The sequence below is a fragment of the Channa argus genome, chromosome 19 (assembly GCF_033026475.1).
Source record: "Channa argus isolate prfri chromosome 19, Channa argus male v1.0, whole genome shotgun sequence".
NCBI classification, from domain to species: domain Eukaryota; kingdom Metazoa; phylum Chordata; class Actinopteri; order Anabantiformes; family Channidae; genus Channa; species Channa argus.
The window spans coordinates 4,622,460-4,642,177 of NC_090215.1; the positions used below are offsets into that span (position 1 = coordinate 4,622,460).

A 19,718-nucleotide genomic window follows, 5' to 3' on the forward strand; every position below is an offset into this window, starting at 1 on the left:
TGACTCTTGTCTCTCTGGTAGATACAGACAGCCACTCTGATGACTCCAGTAAAGGGCCGGGTCCTAACTTCATCTACACACAGGCTGGTCCAGCTGTGGTGGCCCAGATGGAGCCCACCTGTCCAGAGATAAGCTCAGAGTTACACCCTCTCTCCTTCATGCCTCTGCCCTATGTGCTGACCAACGGGGCCACGGACTCCTCTCTGCCACTTCCCGATGGGAAGCCGTCAACTGGGCCACTGGTGATACAGATGCCCTTAGTGCCTAACGCTGTCCCTGGGCCTGGAATTAGGGGAGACCCAGAAAAGAGAGACATGCTTCCAACTTTTGGGATTCCACCTATTGGCCTCCATCCTCCAGGAAGTCCGGCTGTGCAGCCTGTTGTTGCTAGATTCCAAACAGTTATGCCTCACAGCCAAGGTGGCACAGATGGAGGTTCTGGGAGTAGTTCTAGTCCCGCTGTTCCACAGGCTTCTAACCAGGCCCCTGCTAGACCCATCGGTGTCTTGACTCCTGGGCCTACATCCTTCCCCTCTACTTTGCAACAGTCTCTGCCCTGTCAAGACCCAGCCAGTGTCAGCCTGGCTCTGGCCTCCTCTCTCCCTCACGTAGAGAAGTCGCATACCAAGCACCCCACCTTAACATTACCGTCTCCCTACCCCCTGCCCCCTGTCCCCGCACCTCTCATCTCTGCTGTAGGAGCACCTGCAGCAACAGGAATAGCCCCATCTCCTGGACATGTACAAGCACCTCTCCCTCTAGCTGTGCCCACCCACACCCCTGGACCTGCTCCCAGCCCCACCCCAGCACTTACTCACAGCACAGCACACAGTGACTGTACATCCTACAGCAACAGCAGCGCATCCTGTAGAACTGTTCCTGTTTCTCCTGGCAACCCAATTCCTCTTCAGCAAACCCAGCAGAAACAAGCAACACCTCCACCCCAACAACAACAACAACCACAGCAGCAACAGCAACTGATCAGTTGTGGCACATGTGGCTGTCACAATAATTGCGGGGGGCGAGGCAGTGGAAGCAGCAGCAATGTCAGCGGTGCCTCTGGCTGCCAAACGCCTTTATTCTTCCCTGCCCACCAGATGGCAGCAGCACGGCAGGTGTTCAGTGTTCCTCCACCTCTCTTCCAGCTAACAAGCCTGTGTAGTAACAGCTACCTCACTCAGGCCCAGACTCCCCACCAAGCCAACGGTGCTGCCAACATGCCCACCTTCTTCTCTACTGCTCCACCTCCTGCACACCCGCCCCCCTTCGGCCCCCTCCATACTCATTCTCACAGCCACGCAGACGTGCCGTCGCACATGCTGAGCACCCAGGCCGTGGCAGTGGCAGCAGCTGCAAACTACAACCTCCAGCAGCAGATGGGCCCGGCTGCATCGTTCTGTCAGCGCCTCTACCAGCACATGTACCCAAATCCTCTAGGGATGGTGCCTGCTGTGACACTGGGGGGGGGTGGAGTCAATAAGAAGAACGGCAATGTGTCCTGTTATAACTGTGGTGTGAGCGGTCACTATGCTCAGGATTGCAACCAGCCGTCCATAGAGTCATCACAGCAAGGTAAAGCAGCAACACGGAGCAGGCAGAAACAGGGAAGCCCTAAGTTTCCCTTTTCCAGAACCCTCTGCAATCCTCAGAAAGTTCAGCCAAGAAAGTGAGGAGTTAGGGTGGACGGTTCTAAGCAGTCAGAATGTCTGTAGTGCAGTGTGGTAGGAGTCACAGTATGAGCATTATGAGGATGAACTTTTTTTGACCAAGAGGAGAAAAGTTTATCTTTGAAACTAATCGTAGAAGACACACGTCTGCCACCATGGCCACTGTTTCCATTCTGAATGGTCAGCACATGACATTTTGCTTTGTGTGTTTTATACAATGTCAAAGCAACAAGCAGTATGTGAGCACAGCCTTAATGTGTGTTTGCCTCCCTTTTAGATGGCAATCCAGGCCGAGAGCTGCTCGTGAAGCAAATGGTTCACAAATTAAACGCAGACAAAACCCACTCGTGCATAATTACCAGGATGTACATAATCCTAAGAGGGAGCCGTTTAGTCATTCACTGTGTTTATGTGCACTTGAATAACGAGGTTACTGAGAGAAATCCGCTTTCTCAGGCTAACGGTGCTTTCATGCACTTAAGAAACCTAGTCACTGGAAATCCGCATAGAACATGAGTAATCTGATTTCTCCTCTGACTTACTTATTTTGGAAGCCCGGCTCAGATTTCCACTATCCAACTTTGTTTGTGTTGCTGTGCAAGGAGACAGAAGAGAGGAGGGGGGAGACACACCCACATCAACCAAAGCACAAACTATTAGAATGAAGTTGAAAGCAACTCGTTTAGACTTCAACATGGCACTTTGAGTTAGCTTGATTTTCAGTCAAAATTTGTGCAGAATTGACTTGAAAACAAGGCTGCGTTACCCTGTTAAGACCTCCCCCTTATTCACTGCCCTGTCTGCAGCTTGTGTTACACACATGCATTGAAGAAACCTGTTTAAGCTTATACATGGCAGAGAAAAGTGTTTTAACCAGTAACCTGGTTACTTTCCTGTCGATGGGAACAATCAGAGCGTTTACATTCACTTAAGTAACAGCAGCAGGAAGCAGTTTACATATGTTGAAATGTTGGTGTCACATTCTACAAGTAGATAAAGGTTTTCACTTTGCTTCGCAAGGTTCTAGTTGTGAAGTACCTGGTAATGAATGGCCCATCGCTCTGCTCCTCGCTGAAAAACTCCGGCAACGTCATCCAGAGGAGTTTTACTCTGTTATGTCATTTGCTTACTCACAATCGTGAAATTGTAGTTTTGGTTGAAGTGATCGAGTTTTGGAGATACACTTTAAAGACATCTGAACGGTAAAAAAAGCCTCTTCAGACGGCATTTTCTAACACCTGCAGTTTTAGTTCTATTGTCCTAACAGAGATGATCTGAGATGGAATCCATAGAAAATCTCAAAGGCATGAACAGAGGATGTGAAGCTCTATTCCTCTAAAGAACACAACACTTGACTGCACTTTAATCCTTAAACATAGGGCTAGTTGTTTTCTGCTGGTCTAAACTGCACCTGTATCCATATGGTTGCTTGTGTGTTTTTCCATTGCAGGCGGCTTCCGGTTAAAGTACGCAGCCTCCCACGTTTCAGAGACACTTGACAATGCGGATTGAAGAAGAGAAGATGAAAAGAACTTCCCTCTGGTCTTGTTCCAATGCAATGGTCTGTCGGTCTTCCCCAGGCACTGTTTGAGAGCAGTGCATGGAGGCTTCTTTGCACTTCAGGAAAAAGGAAAACCTCAAAAAGAAAGTGACCTGCCAAGGGCTCAGTGGACAAAGCCTAAGTACTTGTGCCTGAGAAAATGTTGTTTCCTTGGAGATGATTCACTGTCTCACGTACGGCAACAATCCATGTGACTCCCGCTCCCTTCCCTTTCAGTTAGTTTGTTTTATTTTTTTCATATCTTTGCACTGAAGGTCGGAAAGATTTAACTTATTAGTTAACTATCAGGAAGTTGACAGATTCATGGGAGAGTCTCTTTTGTAGAGAAGTCTTTTCCTCCTCATTACTGTTCACATAGGATTTTATTGTCTGACAGAATTGTACAGCAGTTTTCAAACATTTAAACAAGAAAAAGTTCTCATTTAAAGGTTTGCTGTATGGTTTTTGAATGTACACCTCATTAAGGAATCTGTATCAGAGCTCATGCATTTTTACCACTTGATATGTTTGGTTGGACAGTTAGTGCTGCTTTGTAATTTTACTTTATTTACGTTTTTAAAAAATGATTTTACTTGGTAAAATGCACTATATTGAAGCAGGAACTTAAGTGCACTAAACGTTCTCATCGCACCTAAGATGATCTAATGATTCATTTATTTTTACTAGCAGAACTAATCAGCATTCTGACGGCTTCAGTTGAGTCGGTTTTTACAGCTAACGTTTTAGACTAGGTGAGAGCTCTGTATTCTACCAACACTAAAAATACAACAGAAGAAAATGGTGAAGTCCAATTCCAGTTGGGTAACCGCCAACAAGTAGCCATCTATTCTCTCAGTTCTGGTCCAGAGCAAGATATCTTGATTATTTGGTGCAGTAATGCTACTAGGGAATATGAAGATCTCTTTAGTAGATTTGTCCTCATGGACATTTTGGACACTTTTACACTCTTTGGTTGTACTCTAAGGTTTTAACCACTATTGGGAGAGACTAAAGGCCTCAGTTTGTCTTAAAGAAACTACAATGTGTTGTTCAGCTGTGTGTAAAGGCAAAAACTGTCCCTGTTCTGTTGCCATAGCTCTTTCAGGCTGGTTCGCATTCCAATGCTAGTTTCTCCAAGACTGAGGTCTTGGGTGTCGGTCGGTTAGTGAGAATGTAAGGCTAACAATTAACAGTTCATATTGGCCCTTGCAATTTATTTATGCATAAGTTGATTTACAATAGTTCTAAAGCTGTATCACTTAATTTTTATGAATATGGATTTTATGGACAGTTTTTAGCATTTTTAAAGCAATTCTCTTAGTGTTTGCTGAATTGTGGCCACACAGGTGACATTTACAGGATGGTTAGTACCAACACGACTGATGAGGTCAGCAGGTTTTTGCTAGAAGCAGCAGGACGTCCCTAAACGTATGGCAGTGTTTATGCATGAAGGTCAGTGACGACACGGAGTCATGCATCCACACACCAAGCTGATCGCTGCACAAAGTTAGTTTGAGTTTTAGATTTTACTTAACAAAACTGACAACTTGATCATCACTGATTGTAGGCAGCCCAGCAAACACTGATGTGTAGTGTAGCTTCAAGAAGACTAGTTTAATGTTAACTGCAGCCTGAAGCTTATGTTCTACAGTTTTTGAATGTAGTATTTAACTACAAACTCATTAGCTTTTGCCTTCATGAGTTTTGACATGAGCTAACAGTAATTAGCCGGTGTAGACATGTTTACCCTGAAAATCACACTTTCCATGTTGTAGCAGACATTCTCTTCTTGTTAATTTAATGAATAGGATCACAGTAAGAGCTTTAGTTTGGATTGCTGAATATTTGGGTACAATATTTGTAACCAAGTCAGAGTTGTGGAAAACATTTGACATAATAAATGAAGCCCCAAAGTGTTCAATAGTTTTTCAAGGAAGAAAATTCAACAGATGTGATGTGACATTAAAGATAAAACTTTTATAGAAGTAAATTTTCGTTCCTATGTCATTTCAAAATATAGTTTTTGGAACTAACAAACATGTTAGTAAAAAAAAAAACCTTTCAACTTAATAGGAGTATTTTGTTAGATCTTATTTCATAATAGGTGTAAATAAGGAGTAAATAGTTTCTCATGACTGGGACATAAGAACATTAAGGACTATCTGAGCATCTGTGGAGATTTCCTGCCATGTCAATCTGAAGGTGACTAATACTGTATTTTTCTGTGGAACAATACTTATTGTAAACCATATTTTTCTGATGCTCTTGTTTATTTAATATTTTTCGTGAGAGAAACAGTCCAGCTGCTCTTAGGTTGTTTTCAGGGCTTTGTGGACTGTGTCTGCCGTTATTGCTCTACTTTATATCAGTGCATGAGTTAAAACAGTTCTATGCATACACACTTGTTTTTTGGGAATGTTCTCAGTCACTGTAACGAAGATGCCAGTGGTGGAGACCATGAGACATTCATTGTCAGTCTGTAAAGGACACAGAGACACACTACTGTTAGTTTGAACCATCTTCAGTTTCAAAGTTCTTCCTCTCATTTGAGGTTTAGAGTGGATCAGAAGAAGTCGTGACCCAGTCAGAGCACATGTGCTGGAGACTGAAGTCCACTGTATATTCTAAAGATGCACCAAACAACCCAAGTGTAGTTTTGCTGACCTTGATAGTTTAGTTTAAAGAGGGGGAAAAAAAAGCTGTACTGTACATTTGCAAGGGGTCATTCTGCTGCCACTCTAATGTTTAATGTTTACTCTTTGATATCAAAGTACTGGAAAGGTCAAATATATTTCTAGAGCAGAATTTGGATTTTATGCAAACTGTTTGTTTTATTTTTTTTTCCCTGTAATTATAAGCAATAAATATAAAAATGGAAGGTACATTAGTGTCCTTGAGCTTTATTGTTAGAAAGGAATTAATCATGTTGGTCTGCTTGAGTCCCATGGAGCTCACTACCTGGAGCTTACTGACGTTTGTCCTAAAATAGCTACAACCTCTGACTAAACACATTTGTTAAGATAATTTTACAACCAACAAGCAGCTACAAGAGACAAAGCTTCCTTTGACAGAAATCTTCATGGAAAATACGACTTAGTGGAGTTTTTAGAAGAGGAGTTTGTACGGAGCGAGTGCTACTAGCAGCAAAATGGTTAGCGGCTAATTGTTAAATATCACTGACAGCTGACCAGAAAAACAACCCTGAGAATGAAATGGGCTGTGATGACTAAATGGAAACAGAGACACTCTGCTGGTTTTCCACGTGTGATCAACTCCTGTTGTTTTGCAGCAAGTCTATGACACTCTTGTTGTATTCAGCCACTTGTTGGGAGACGTTCTTGGCAACTGAGGCGTAGTCGCTCTCCTGGGATTTAGAAGCAATGACTGACACTATAGTTAAAGGAAACAACTGTGAAAATGCTAATTCTTTGACATTTGTTCAAATATTTAAGTATTTGTTTGTTTTTGTATCCTAGATTTGAATAATTTTATGCTTGCTCTGCAACGCTAGATCATAGATGTAACCAATGGGCAGGTTTTAAATACACTGTCACGTTTCTAAAGGATACACTCTTTCATGACAAAGTTGTTCTGCTCCAAATGCTGCCATTTCCTCTCCAAGTTAGCCAGCTAAAAAAGACACACACACACACACAGCAGAAAATGATGGAGGTGCCTTGCTTGTTACTGAAGGAGCGATGAAGTGCATATTTCTACATTACTGGACCAAACTAGAACCTTTCAGGCACAAGACCAGGCTGAAGCTCTATCAACCAAAAGACACCAGTAAACAGAAAAATTTTCAGAGAAGGTGGCTGGTACATCTGTGTTGTTTCTGTAGGTAAATGGGAAAAGTAAAAACTCTCAAACCTGTGCGTGAGTCTCATTTTCTAGCAGTTTGGTCTTCAAAGCTTCATATTTCTGGTTCATCTCTTCCAGCAGCAGCTTGAATGAATCCTGCCGCTGAGTCAGGGAGACCTGGTCTTCCTGTAGCCTCTGCGCCACAGGAAAAAAAAACACACAGTTTGACTACGATTTTAGTCCTTTTGAATTTGTCAAGCAACTATAAAACAAACGTACCTCTAAATATACATGCAATAATTAACTGTACACAACATTTTTGTCACTTTGTCTTTTTCTCAATGTAGGATGGTACATTTTTCCAGCACAGCCTTTGTTACCTGCTTCTTCTCTTCGGCTGTACGTTTCAGGGTGTTCAGGTCTCGGTAGGTTTGCAGCGCAGAGTCCATGATGCTGACTCGCTCCTTCAAAGTGCTGAGCTCACCTGTGATCTTCCCCTCCAGCTGCTGCACCTTCTCCAGGTCCTGCTGCAGACGCTGAGACTCTGGGAGGTTAAAATTATCGAATAGAATGAATTGTTTTTCATAATAGGCCTTTTCATATTAGACACACACGCAATGAAGGGCGTGTGTGTTACTGACCTGTTGTAAGTCCCTTGGCGGTGCTCTCTGATTGGACCACCTCAGTCTCCTTGCTGACCAAAACGTCCTGCAAATTTCTCAGCTCACTTGCCGTCACTGTATCCATCTGACGTAGACGCAACATGTTCTACATTCACATAGACACAAAGTCATTTCTTTGGCATTTCTTTGAGTCTCCATTGTTTATTCCATCTTCATTACATTCCTTTCCTTCCTCTCACTAATAATTGCCCTGCTTGGTGTCCCCCCGTCTCCTCACCCGGCTGCAGTGTTCCAGGAGTGAGACAATGTTCTCCTGGCTTTGTGTCATCTTGTCCTGCTCCTGTGCCCTCAACTCCTCAAATGACTCAAGGAACCCTGAAACAAGAGAAGCTAGTTATGGCTATAGTGAGTCAAAGAGCTACATTAAAGCTAGTCTGACTTTAATGTGACTGACTCCTGGTGGCTGAATCCAGAAAGGCTCTGTGTGGTACCTGCCTCCATTTCCCCTAGAATCACCTTTATTAACTCGATGACGAGGGGCTAATTTATTTGCTCGGTCTTACCATCTTAATGATTAAAAATTATTTGCCAAAAAAAGAATAGGCAATGAGTATGTTGATAAGCCCCTCCCCCCAAAATGTCCAATCCAAATCACAGCATGTTTGATGACTGTGTTATGCTTTGCTGTGATGCTTGACATTATTTCTGACTGCTGTAAAGTATCAGTATTACTGTGGCTCCTGCCCTCAGAAAGCTTACTGTATTACTGTGAAGGTAACTCTGACAAGATGTCACTGATATCAAATGTATTTATTGCATTAAAGTAATTAATTTCCAAAAATAAAAACTGTAAAAAACTTAAGGGCACATAGCTGCAGATAACATAAGAACATATTTTTAAATTGCTGCTTTTCCCATGATGTTTTATTTCCTTTTTTACTTTGGTACATTATTTCTAATTTCACCTTTTACTGGAATAACATTTTACTGGAATCACCTCAAAGTTCAAGTGAAGCTCACACCATCAGCATCTGTGCAATTACTGCCTTTGGAGACAAACTACTTCTGTCCACGTTACCACAGGTGTGGAATGAAGCAATACACTTTTAAATAGGTTTATTTAAATAGGTTGATTTAGTAATAGTGTAGTAAGAGTTTACTTATTATATCTTGCTGTTATAAAAAGATATTCCAACACTCCCTATGCACTTTACCAAGTCCTTAAATCTTACTGAGTAGATAATGTACATTACTTACGGTCAATTTCCTCCTCCTTCCTCTTCAGCTCCTTGTATTTTTGTTGACACTCCCCTTGTAAAGACACATTTGTGTGGAAGTTTAAGTTGAAAGTGCAGCCAACTTAAAATACTGACAAGATGCAGCGAGTGAAACATCAGGTTGAATATATCTAGTTAAAATAACGTTTTAAGTTTTAAACAGTCATCCAGTGAGTTATTACCCTGAGCTTCCTCTGAGTCCTGCTCCAGCTGTCGGATCTCCTCTGTAATTTGCCTGGTTCTGTCTCTGATCTCTGTGAGCCTGAACACACACAATGAACACAGCATTACATGGGAAAGAAAGTTTATAAGCAACACGTATCATTTAATAGATTCACATACTGTCTCTCCATGCTGGCGATTTCCTGGTTGTCTTCCTTCACCTGAAAAACAGTCCATCTTTGTTTAAATGGGTCTAAGTTAAGTGAGTGGATGTAAAAAATGTTTTTGATCATTTGTTCTTCTTAAATATGTGTTGCACTTAAATTAAAACAATGTTTTGCTTCATATCAGATTTGTCTAGTCATCTGTTTCTGATGTCATTCTCGGTGAATCTATAACCTGTTTGAATAACTTCTCTCTCTCCTCCTGGGGTGAGCCTAGGCTCTTATGCTCAGCCTCCATGGCATCACGCTTTGCCTCCAGTGCTGACAGAGTCTCGTGAAGGCGGACCACTTCCTGTTTTATTTGTGAGAGGGCCAACTCCTACGAGCAGAAAAATGTTGAAATTATTTAGATTATTAGGTTAATTGTCTGTGAATGGTGAATGGTTGTCTGTCTGTGGATGTCTCTCTGTGCCCCTGAGTAAACTGGTGACCTGTCCAGCTTGTACCCCACCTCTTGGCTCCAAAATACCAGTGACAGATAATTTAATGGATGGATGTTTACTCCTTGACTTAAATTTTTTAGTTGCTGTGTAACTTCACTTCTGGGTCGCTTTGGGGGGACTGTGGTGCAGGAAGGTAGAGCGGTTGTCCACCAATCTCATAGTTGTTGGGTCAATCCCCAGCCCCTCCAGTAACATGTCAAAGTGTCTTGAGCAAGATGCTGAACCCCAGCTTAGCTGCTCCCGGTGAGTGTGGGCCCCCATCATTGTGTGAGTGTGTGTTAATGGGTGAATAATAAGCAGTCTAAAGTGCCAATAGCTAGAAAAGATCTCTCTCTCTCTCTAAATATAAAAAAGTACAGACCATTTACCATTTGGATAAAGGCTTCTGCCAAAAATAATGTAAACTTACTCCTTCATAGTCCTCCTTCCTGGTTACGAGTATGTCCAGCTCCTCCTGGAGAACAGTTAGTTCCTATAAAACAAACAAAAAAAAGAAAGTGAGGAGAAAAAAGAAAAAGTATTATAAGTAGTATAAAGTATGCAAGAGAAAAACTACTCTCGTTGACATTGAGTTATTATGGTTCAGTAAAACCCGATTAGGGTAAAACTAAGGTTCTACCTGTAGCAGTTCCTCGTTGGTTGATACCATGGTGAAGTACTTCTCCTGCTTTGCTGCTGACATTGATTGAACAACCTCATCAGCAACCCTCCTTTCCCTCCTGATCTCCTCTTCAATTGCCCTGATGGCCTCCTCTCTTCTATAAAGCAAACACATGGCAGCGTGAAGTTTTAGTACACGATATGATACTATACAGTATAATATGAAATGATATATAATAATGTCAATTCTCACTGAAATTAGTTTTATATTTACTTTACCACAATGACATAACAGCACAAGGAGGGAGCATCAAAACAAAACTCGAGGACAGAGGTAAACTAAATTAGACCAAAGACTTAAGGATGATGAAAGGGTTACACCAACAGGAAGGGGAAGGCTCACAGTTGTCACTACATAGTTAAGTGGGCCAAAAATTGGACAAGCTTTACAATGGTAGGCAAGTTATCAGAAATGTAGTTTGGACCCATTAATGGGCAAACAGAGTATCAGACCATCATAAATCTGCTTGTTCTCTCTAAGATGCCGTGTTTGGCACCACCGGCACTTTCATCTACATGTAGTTTACTCTTTCTTGCTGCTGTCCTCCTTTCCTTCACCTTTATCTCCTCATCTCCTTCCCTGCTTTTAATATATTCTCCTTCCTTCTTTCTGCTAACCTAACCCTGTTTATAGGACATGCCCCTGTCCTCCCTCCCACCCTTCCTACTTTCTTTACCATCTCCCTCAAATAAAAGCTAAATAAAGAGCTAAACTAAAATTCTCTGCATTAAATGTTTCCAACAAAAGAATTTGAACCATAGGAAAAATGTAAGGAGAAACATCAGTCAGAAATGCTTAGCTAACAGGAACAGTGTCAGCTTTCAGGTTTTACAACAAGGAACAAAGGTCATTTGTTGTGCTAGCTGGTTTAGAGCAACAGGTGAATAAACAACAATCATCTCTGTGGCCGTAGAAGTACAGGTAAGTGCTGTCACAGATTATTAATAGTATAGAGAATAAGAAACAATTCTGAGAGCACAAATGAAAATAAAAGCGTAGGGGAGACAATGATCACGTGTGTTTTGGTTAAAAGGTTAACAAATGTCTACATAGGTTCATACACAGACCAAAAGCAATTGTCCGACAATTTATTCTGTTTCAAAACCTTCAACATTTTTGTTTTCTTCCCAAGATATTAGAAAATAAGATGGATGAAAACATGTAGCAGATTTGCAAATGCATTACAATGGCCACATAAAGAACAGAACATGTTTTGTCTTATCTTGAGGAGGAAAAGCTACATATTATGTTGGTCAGATTAAGGTCTAAGAGTCTGATTAAGGTGCTGACAATGGTTTTGCGCAACATCCTTTTCCAATTATACATAAGAATACATCATACATATGTCATTTCTTATGCAGTCCAATGAATAGTATAATAGTACAAATGTATAAAAGGTTTTTCCACTTTCAGCATATAAAATTTATTTGCAGAAAAGCTGGTTTGGAGATTGACTGTATGTACAGTACCTGCTGCTGCAGTACAGCAGAAAGCTTTGTGATTTTTCTTTGAAGCAGACTGAACACTTCTTTGTGGTTTGTGTTCGTTTCATTTCCATGTAGAATAATGGAAAGGAGCCAGCAACATCTCCTACTGCTGTGTTTGACTGCAATAGTAACTACAAATGCACAGGGAAATATCACTCAGGCTGTGGGAGTGGATGCACTGGTATGGAAAGTTCTAATCTTAAATTTAAAATGATGCAGTTCCTGGATCACACAATTCTGTTTTTCCTCTGTTAACATCTGTTAAAATAAGGTTAAAATAATCCTTCCATCCATCAGGTAGCACACAATATTCTGAAAGTCATTCCTCATAATAACAGCAGTTCCCCCGTTACTACACTGGTGATTGAGGACAACCTGATAACTCTGAATGAGGAGGATCGTCTAGCACTGGCTAGTTATCCCACTCTAGTGGAACTGCACTTGAATGGTAACCGGGTGACTGCTATACCGGCCAAATACTTCTCTGTAGTACCACACCTAAGAGTGCTCTCTCTGTCCAGGAACAATATCAGCAGGTGAATAAAAGAAGAAAAATCTAAACTATATATTGAGAGGTCAGGTGATGACAGTCATGTCTCCTTTGATGAAATCATTTCACATTGTAGACAGTAGTTACTGCACCAGTTTTTACTGTTGTGTGTTGTTACAGCCTGGATCCTAAAGCTTTCTTGGATCTGAATGTTCTGACAATACTGGATCTTTCCCACAACCTGTTAACAAGTCTTCCTCCAGCACTATTCCAAGGGCTTAACAATCTACAGGTAAAACCCAAAGGCTCCATGGTCAACACGTATCTTTGAACATATCTTAGTAAACCCACAGGATGTTAGCTAGTGTTTACCATTTGACAAAATTAGATATGTTGTGTGTCCATGTGATTACTACTTCAGCCTTAGACTTTACTTCAACAATGTTGTTCAATAAAGGGTATTTTCTATTTAAATGAAACATATGGTCTAGTCATAAGGTGTTTTAATGAGAATTCTTAGCTGTGTTGAAAAGGTAGTTATATAATTATTAATCTGCTTCCTGGTCCCAACAGGTGCTGAAGCTACAGGAAAACCCCTGGAATTGTTCCTGTTCACTGCTGAAGATTATCCAAGTGGTCAAAGAAGCAAATGTTACCTTTGGTAATAATTTTCCTTTGATGGTTTTAAAATGTAGTAATAGCTTTGTTCAATATGGCTGCATTAACTCTACAGGTTAGAGCTAATCTATAGGAGCAAATGATGAAATTATTCAAGCGTAGACGTCTGGTTCACACTTTCCATGAAGTAGTAACAAAACGTATTTGCTTTATACAGTATATTTATTCTTGATATTACAACATGACACTACTGCTGTTTTAAAAAAAATGGCTCAGTGAAGTTTGGCTGTTCCCACACTAGCAAGCAAATGTACTCAATAACACCATGTGAGTGTTAAGAGTTAAGCTTTAGTGTCCAAATGACTCAGTGTTTATCGAGACTTTAAACCTGTTTTGGTGTTAAAACAAGGCTCTATATTGTATCTGTTTTTTCTCAGCAGCCTTTGTCTGGAAATCTGTGAAAATAATGCCTGTATTCTAATTTAATAGATTTTTATGCAGCGTCTCTCACCAGCAGAACTACTAACAAGCTACTTTTATATGTGCTGCCTGGCTCTACAGGGGGACCACAACTCATGTGTGCTTCTCCAGAAAAGCAGGCTGGGTACAATTTACTGAGCACTAAAGCTGTTAGCTGTTACCCAACCCCATCACACACCTTCACCACCCTTGACCTACAGAAACCACCGACCCCAGTCAACAGCAAACAGTGTTGTGGCTCATCGACTGTGTTGAATACCACACGTCTATCAAATCAGGACTACAACATCAACAATGGTAGCACAAAGATGTGAATATTTTTCCTATGTTCTACATTGTATGTGTACAAATACACCATAATTATCTTAACACATATCTTCTTCTTCCACCTCCAAATCTTACCAGACAAGACTCCTTTGCTTGGAAACACATGGAAGTTCACAGTATGTGTAGCAGCCTTAGCAATAACTACCTCCATGCTCATCATATTTGCCATCAAGGGGCCTTCATGGTATAAGCTTTACCATAACTACCGTCATCAGCGGCTGGGCCAATCGAGGGATGAGGAGGAGAATAATGTGTCCAGAATCTTCTCGCAGACAGGAAGACACCGACACCATCAAACGTTCACATTCAAGCACGAGAATGGGCAAGAGGATGAAGAAGCAGAGGAGGAGGAGTATTTTGAGGATCCATACATTAAGAGGGAAGACGTACATGAAGGAGAGCGGCATTACCCAGACCCATGATGAAATTTACCAGCATAGTGACAAGAAATTAGGAAACTAGGTCCTAAGTGAAGAGCTGTTATATTGCATGAATAGCAGTAAAGAAAAAAAATCAATTATGTTTTTTTCTATAATTGCATTTAGCCCATTCATTTTCTTAGTACTGAATCTAATTAACTGTTAGGGAAACAGCTGTCTTGGCTGTATTGCGATTACTTTGAGTTTGATGTTGTGATGGTGATTCAGGCTCTACTTTACACACATTTTATGGCTTTTGTAGCATCGAGCCAATGCCATAAATATTTAATAAGAGGGATGAACTAAGAATTCTTCTTTTCTGGTTGATAACAGCATACAGGTCCCATCACTGTGACACAAACAGCTCACAGAAATGTGCATTTATGCTGTACCCCAATCTAAAAACAGGCAAATATTCTTATGTAAGATTGTACATCAAAACCATGACTCTGCATGCAGAAACGCATCTCACACACACACACACACACACACACACACACACACACACACACACACACAGAGTACCTTGAATGCAAATATAAAAGCACGGCTATAAACCAAAAGGTAGATATAGAATCACACAGTCTAATCTCAATCATCAATAATATTTACTGTATATAATCCATTTATTCAACAACAAGCTCAGCTGCTGACATCACTGACCCTGAAAAAGCACAATAACCTTACAATATAAAAATGTTGACTGCTAAGTGATTTCGGTACCTGCTGCTCACAGACTGACACCAAATATCCATGTCAACAAGCAAACCCAACTGTGAAATTCCTTTTTGGACATTTCTCTGCCCAGATAGCAAATTACTGTTGTGTTACGTTTTAAGCATTGAATGTACACAACACAGGGAACTGTTTTACAGTCTAAGGATTGAGGTTATCTAGGTTCATTGTCTCAGCAAACCTTATACCACAGTGTCTTTTTTGAGCTACATAATTATGCAGTTGGTGCTTATACCTACTCAGCTATTTTTTGCCTAAATCATGTTGAAATCTCAATCTAACTTTTGCTACCACACTTTGAATATGGATTCCAAGCCAACTATTCTTGCTGTTTCTTTCATTTTCTTCAATGTGATGTTTAAAGTCCTTCTTAAGAAAGAAACTGTTTAAAAACTTGATTAACACCATTTAATTATTATTATATTGTAAATGCACGTGTAACATCCTGCAGTCTAAAGTGAAAAAGCACAAGAAACATAGAAATGACACCATGTCAATAAAGAAATTGTAATAGTTGAGTGCTGATCAATCATTTAAAAAACTAACATGTAACATATAAATAATATTGACCTTTATTTTAAAAACTGTCTTCTCCTAAAACTTTTATTTAATATTTTTACCAAATAAGCATTTTTTCCCCCCCATTTTTTAAAAGGCCATCATTAAATGTGTTTAGACAATATGATTTCCTGACATTAAACCTCTGCACAAATGATCTCGTGTACTTTGGTTACTTACTCTCTCCTCTCAGTGAAGATGCTATCAATGCTCTCAGCCTCGCTGTCATTCTGGGCTTTAACCTGGTTGAGGAAGGAGCAGGGAAAGCACAGTCTCATCACACTTGCAATAAGGAGGCATGTTTTTACCGTGCTGAAAAAATGTTAACATTCTGCTTACACGATATACTTACAGTGTTGTAGTCATTGATCATATCCTCCATCTCGGTGTTGGTGTTTAGCTTGTCCACCAGCTGAAAATCCAACATTTACAAAGAATAGATTAAAATAAATAGTATACAAATTAGACTCAATCAGCTAAGAAAGTATACAAATGTTTCTTCTTCAACTGCTTGCTTGTAATGTCCATGATGTAGGAATTAAAAATTACTTTTGTACAGCTGCCCAATGAAAACAGTGGCTATTTTTTTTAGTAAACAGCTGTTTACCATGTTGTAGTCAGCAAGTTGCCCTTGTAAATCCTTAATCTCTGCAGCCAGACCTTCAGCTCTGAAAGGCAAAGACAACAACAAAGAGTGGATGAATGATAATGAATTATCATGTGAAGGCAACTGATCAATCTCAGTCACCTGGCAAGTGAGGTCAGAAAAATCCTGAAAGCAAATCATTTTTTCCCTTTAATATTTTTAAAAGACAACTTTTATAATAAATCTCCCCAGTGGGAAGTCTTATAAAGGGACCTGGTGGATCAATGGCTAAAACATCAGGTTGCAGAAAGACGTGGGATTGAATCCCACCCTATCAGGTCTGGCACCGCCCAGCCACCAAAAGCTGCCTTGGTGAAGGTCCCGAACCTACATAAAAATGGAAGGGTTCCGGTGGGAAGCGCATCCGTTAAAAAAAAAGAACAATCTTAAAAACTCATGCCAAATCAATGTGTGGAACACATTCTGCTGTGGGGACCCCTGAAGGGACGACCCCGAAAGCTGGTGATTTTTTTTTGTGACTCTTAAATTGGAGTCCACGGATCAGTACAGTTCACCATGTTTATATAATGATGTAAAGCTGTAGGCCCAAATAAAGTTAAACAAGACCATTTATTCTTATATTATTGAATTATTCCGTGTCATCCTCAACTAGACAAAATGCCTCTCACCTCTTCTCATAGGAAAGGTAGACAGAGTTCTCCTGGTTGTAGTTGTCAATCTCTTTGTGCAGTTTGCTAGTCTCTGTTGTCAGTTCATTGATCTTACTCCTGCAGCAAAAGAATACGGTTTATTATTGAATATTAAATGGTACCAAGAATTTTGCTCCCACAACTTACTATGTCCAATAAGTATAGACTATCTAAAAATAAGAATAAGCCAATTATTCATAGGACTTAATTTATGGTGGCTCAAATAATTGAACACAATGAACTTAAACACAAATAATTTCAGTTTTAGTTTGGTTGCTTATCCCTTCGTGACCAAATATATATTAACCTGACTGTAGTTGGTGGTAGTTAATATGTGTTACCTGAGAAGGCCCAAGTAGTAGGACTTATCCAGAATCTGTCTCTGAGGACCTTTTGGGGAGGAGGGAAGGAGGTGGTGGAGTGAAAGAAAGAGGAAGGTGAGACATATAGCAATGCAATGTCTGTTCCATTATGCCTCATAGTAGCTTTAATTCTGATAATAATCCATGTGCAGAAATCTCTTGAAGTGAAAAGAGAAGTCTGATGTTGCAATTCTACCTTTCATGCCAGTCTTCATTCCACTCAGACCCTGTTGGGTGACAGGCCTGTCAGTCACTTTGATCTGTGCTGACAACACTCCAGGGTTGGTTATAGGGATCCCACCCCTCATACCAGGAAGCCCACTTGTACCTGGAACCATCTGTTTCAAAAATGTAAGCATAAAACATAGTTTTTTTAAAAGATAAAGCTTCTGCTTTTTATATTGATATTCTGATATTCTGATCTGACTCTCAGCCAAAATTGAGCATCAAACTGTTGTTGATTTACCCCAGTTGCAACACGTATAGCTGTAGGAGGAGGCTGGATGGCTGTTGGGGGTCTACCAGCACCATGGACCACAGATCCACTACGGCTCATTGGATGGCCCAGGCTCGAGGGAGGCCGCTGGCTTGCCATGATGCCTAAACATAGTTATTAATGTTACTTACTGCATAACCATATCAAGTTGTTCAACTAATTTGTACAACTTAATGGTGCTGCTACAGATGTGTATAGTGTATCTGTATAGTGACAGCATCGCTTCCTTGTCACTGAAGATTTGCAGGTGTGGAAATTAACAGTAAAGCAGTGATGCCCAACTTAGGTCTTTGGCATAGCACTGTATATTTTATGTCGCTTTTTACCAAGCCCACCTCTGATTATCTCAGCACATGAAAACATTAGCTGACATGTGATCCAGCTAATACGATGTAAATACAGTACAAAGAAAGTATAATGTTAGTGTTCTGGTTGCATGAGCAACGAACAACATAGTTATTTAGTGGAAATGTAGAACACCTGCTGAAGAGAAGAGTAATGATGGATGGAGTAAATGAGTAAATGATGCCAAAATGTAAAGCTAGTTCTAATTACACATAACCCATTAAAAATGTGCGAAATTGTTTGCACAACAAAAAAACTTTTCTGTAGTGTGTATGTAAAAAGTTGGGGTGAAATGTATGTTAAATGTATACAGTGATAATATATCATGGAAGAAAGGCATTTAAGTAAAATCATGCACTGGTAATTACTTCATCCCAAACTATTTACTGAAACAAAAGCTAACAAGTGGTGGGTATAGTGGTTATACCACATCAAAAACTGTCAGTGACTCAATAACCTGTCGGTTGTTAGGTGTCGTCTTGGTTTCATGAAGTCGAAATGTGAACAGCACGATGAAGAGGACTGTTCACATATAAATGGAACATTTAGTGGTGGAATTATGGATTATCACGATGTGATGCTTGTGGTTAATCACCTTGTTAGAGAACAGCATGTTACGCAATAAGCACTGAAACATTTAACAGTTGGACATGTGCATGTTGTGAGAAGGTCAAATTAAAATTAAGTTCACCTGTAAAGGTTTTAGTGCATTTTAGGTGCAATCGAAAAAAATTCCCCCAAAACTCAAATATATCTGTTTGTGACTAGCGTGTCACCATCTTTTGAACGTGCAAAGCCTTTGACAATTATTTGACGGCTTTAATTTTAACGCATGCCATGGAAGCTGTCTCCGTAACTGAGTGATACATATGAAAGTCTGCCACAACAAATCATACAACAATCAACTTCACTTTCCCACTGATGCCGTGTCGACCGTGCTGCCAAAATGTTAGCTCCGTGTTGCGACAGCGTTAGCTAGCTAACGTTTGGACTCCACACATTCTATATCAAACATGCAACGTAAGGTCACATAGTTGGTGCAAACATAACTAACACATGGCAGCAGTCTAACTAACGCTACTTTATATAACAGGCTAAACCTTTACACAAACTATGACATTAATGTAACATTACACCAGCTGGCTACACTACAAAGTTATACCTTGGATGAGAAAGCAACGTGTTTCGTGCCGTAAATCGAAGTCTTTAGCGAGCGGTGGTGTCGACAGTACGGACCTCGAGAATTTTCCAGCCAGTTTTATTTAAGTAGTTTACTAAAAAGAAAAAAATGTCAGCAAAAGTAATTCGGTGGCTAACAGAAAATTAGCAACAGCAGATAATGTTAACGTTACCCCGGTAACCGTCTTCTTCTCGTTCCTCCTCCTCCTCTTCCTCCCTTCTTCTTCTTCTTCTTCTTAAATTGAAGTTAAGCCGCGCTGTTGTTTTCCCACCGTCCAATGCAGGATTTAAAGCAATGTTACGGTGCACAGACAGCAGCGTAATCAGTGCTGTGATCGACAGGTTTCACAACACACAGGGCCACGATTTAAACCACGCGTGTTAAATCATGATCAGTCACTAACACGATGGCTTTTTTTACGTATATCCAAACATATATGCTGCAGCCACTTACATGCTCCAAACTGGTCAAATGATTATTTTTAAAGAATTAAGATGAACTTTAAAAACTTTAAAAACTGACATATG

General features: G+C 40.4%; 3 protein-coding genes across 9 annotated transcripts in view; 2 read left to right on the plus strand and 1 right to left on the minus strand.

Annotated features, from left to right (window-relative positions):
* The window catches only part of zcchc2 (zinc finger, CCHC domain containing 2), a 19,042-nt gene extending 12,953 nt beyond the window's left edge, over positions 1-6,089 (plus strand). For 2 of the 4 annotated variants that reach the window (XM_067486150.1, XM_067486148.1), the window contains exons 13-14: positions 22-1,572; positions 1,945-6,089. In XM_067486150.1, the coding sequence (XP_067342251.1) occupies positions 22-1,572; positions 1,945-2,183 (1,790 nt within the window). In that variant the 3' untranslated portion in view covers positions 2,184-6,089. Of the gene's footprint in view, positions 1-21 lie in introns of all 4 variants that reach the window. The other 2 variants (XM_067486152.1, XM_067486151.1) reach the window with 2 other exon arrangements.
* On the minus strand, positions 3,445-19,531 carry ift74 (intraflagellar transport 74). Of its 3 annotated transcripts, XM_067486153.1 has the most exons (21): positions 19,364-19,530; positions 19,174-19,285; positions 17,637-17,770; positions 17,367-17,508; positions 17,150-17,198; positions 16,788-16,886; positions 16,120-16,180; positions 15,865-15,924; positions 15,693-15,754; positions 10,357-10,495; positions 10,147-10,209; positions 9,470-9,613; positions 9,251-9,291; positions 9,091-9,170; positions 8,889-8,942; positions 7,909-8,006; positions 7,650-7,776; positions 7,389-7,552; positions 7,078-7,203; positions 6,777-6,837; positions 3,445-6,591 (listed from the first exon to the last, which is right to left on the minus strand). In XM_067486153.1, the coding sequence occupies exons 3-21, from the start codon at positions 17,763-17,765 to the stop codon at positions 6,476-6,478; spliced, it is 1,815 nt and encodes a 604-aa protein (XP_067342254.1). In that variant the 5' UTR covers positions 17,766-17,770; positions 19,174-19,285; positions 19,364-19,530; the 3' UTR covers positions 3,445-6,475. The 3 variants fall into 3 exon arrangements, with proteins under 3 accessions (XP_067342254.1, XP_067342255.1, XP_067342256.1); XM_067486154.1 differs by lacking the exon at positions 19,174-19,285 and having other exon boundaries at positions 19,364-19,531; XM_067486155.1 differs by lacking the exon at positions 6,777-6,837 and having other exon boundaries at positions 3,445-5,684; positions 19,364-19,531.
* Positions 11,103-15,225, plus strand: LOC137104653 (leucine-rich repeat-containing protein 19-like). Of its 2 annotated transcripts, none has more exons than XM_067486157.1 (7): positions 11,103-11,319; positions 11,961-12,066; positions 12,183-12,421; positions 12,556-12,667; positions 12,949-13,036; positions 13,555-13,783; positions 13,879-14,132. In XM_067486157.1, exons 2-7 carry the CDS (start codon positions 11,965-11,967, stop codon positions 13,988-13,990), a joined length of 882 nt encoding a protein of 293 aa, XP_067342258.1. In that variant the 5' UTR covers positions 11,103-11,319; positions 11,961-11,964; the 3' UTR covers positions 13,991-14,132. The 2 variants fall into 2 exon arrangements, with proteins under 2 accessions (XP_067342258.1, XP_067342257.1); XM_067486156.1 differs by having other exon boundaries at positions 11,112-11,319; positions 13,555-13,770; positions 13,879-15,225.
* Positions 19,532-19,718: the final 187 nt, after the last annotated feature.

Bases quoted from the DNA above. Each gene is read 5' to 3' on its own strand.
- ift74 (XM_067486154.1), bottom strand. From the start codon at position 17,765: ATGGCAAGCCAGCGGCCTCCCTCGAGCCTGGGCCATCCAATGAGCCGT. The intron at 16,887-17,149 runs GTAACACATATT...CTTTTGCTGCAG, and splicing joins TACTACTTGGGCCTTCTCAG to GAGTAAGATCAATGAACTGA. The intron at 15,755-15,864 runs GTAAGTATATCG...TTCCTCAACCAG, and splicing joins TGATCAATGACTACAACACT to GTTAAAGCCCAGAATGACAG.
- LOC137104653 (XM_067486156.1), top strand. From the start codon at position 11,965: ATGGAAAGGAGCCAGCAACATCTCCTACTGCTGTGTTTGACTGCAATA. The intron at 12,422-12,555 runs GTGAATAAAAGA...GTGTTGTTACAG, and splicing joins TCCAGGAACAATATCAGCAG to CCTGGATCCTAAAGCTTTCT. The intron at 12,668-12,948 runs GTAAAACCCAAA...TGGTCCCAACAG, and splicing joins AAGGGCTTAACAATCTACAG to GTGCTGAAGCTACAGGAAAA.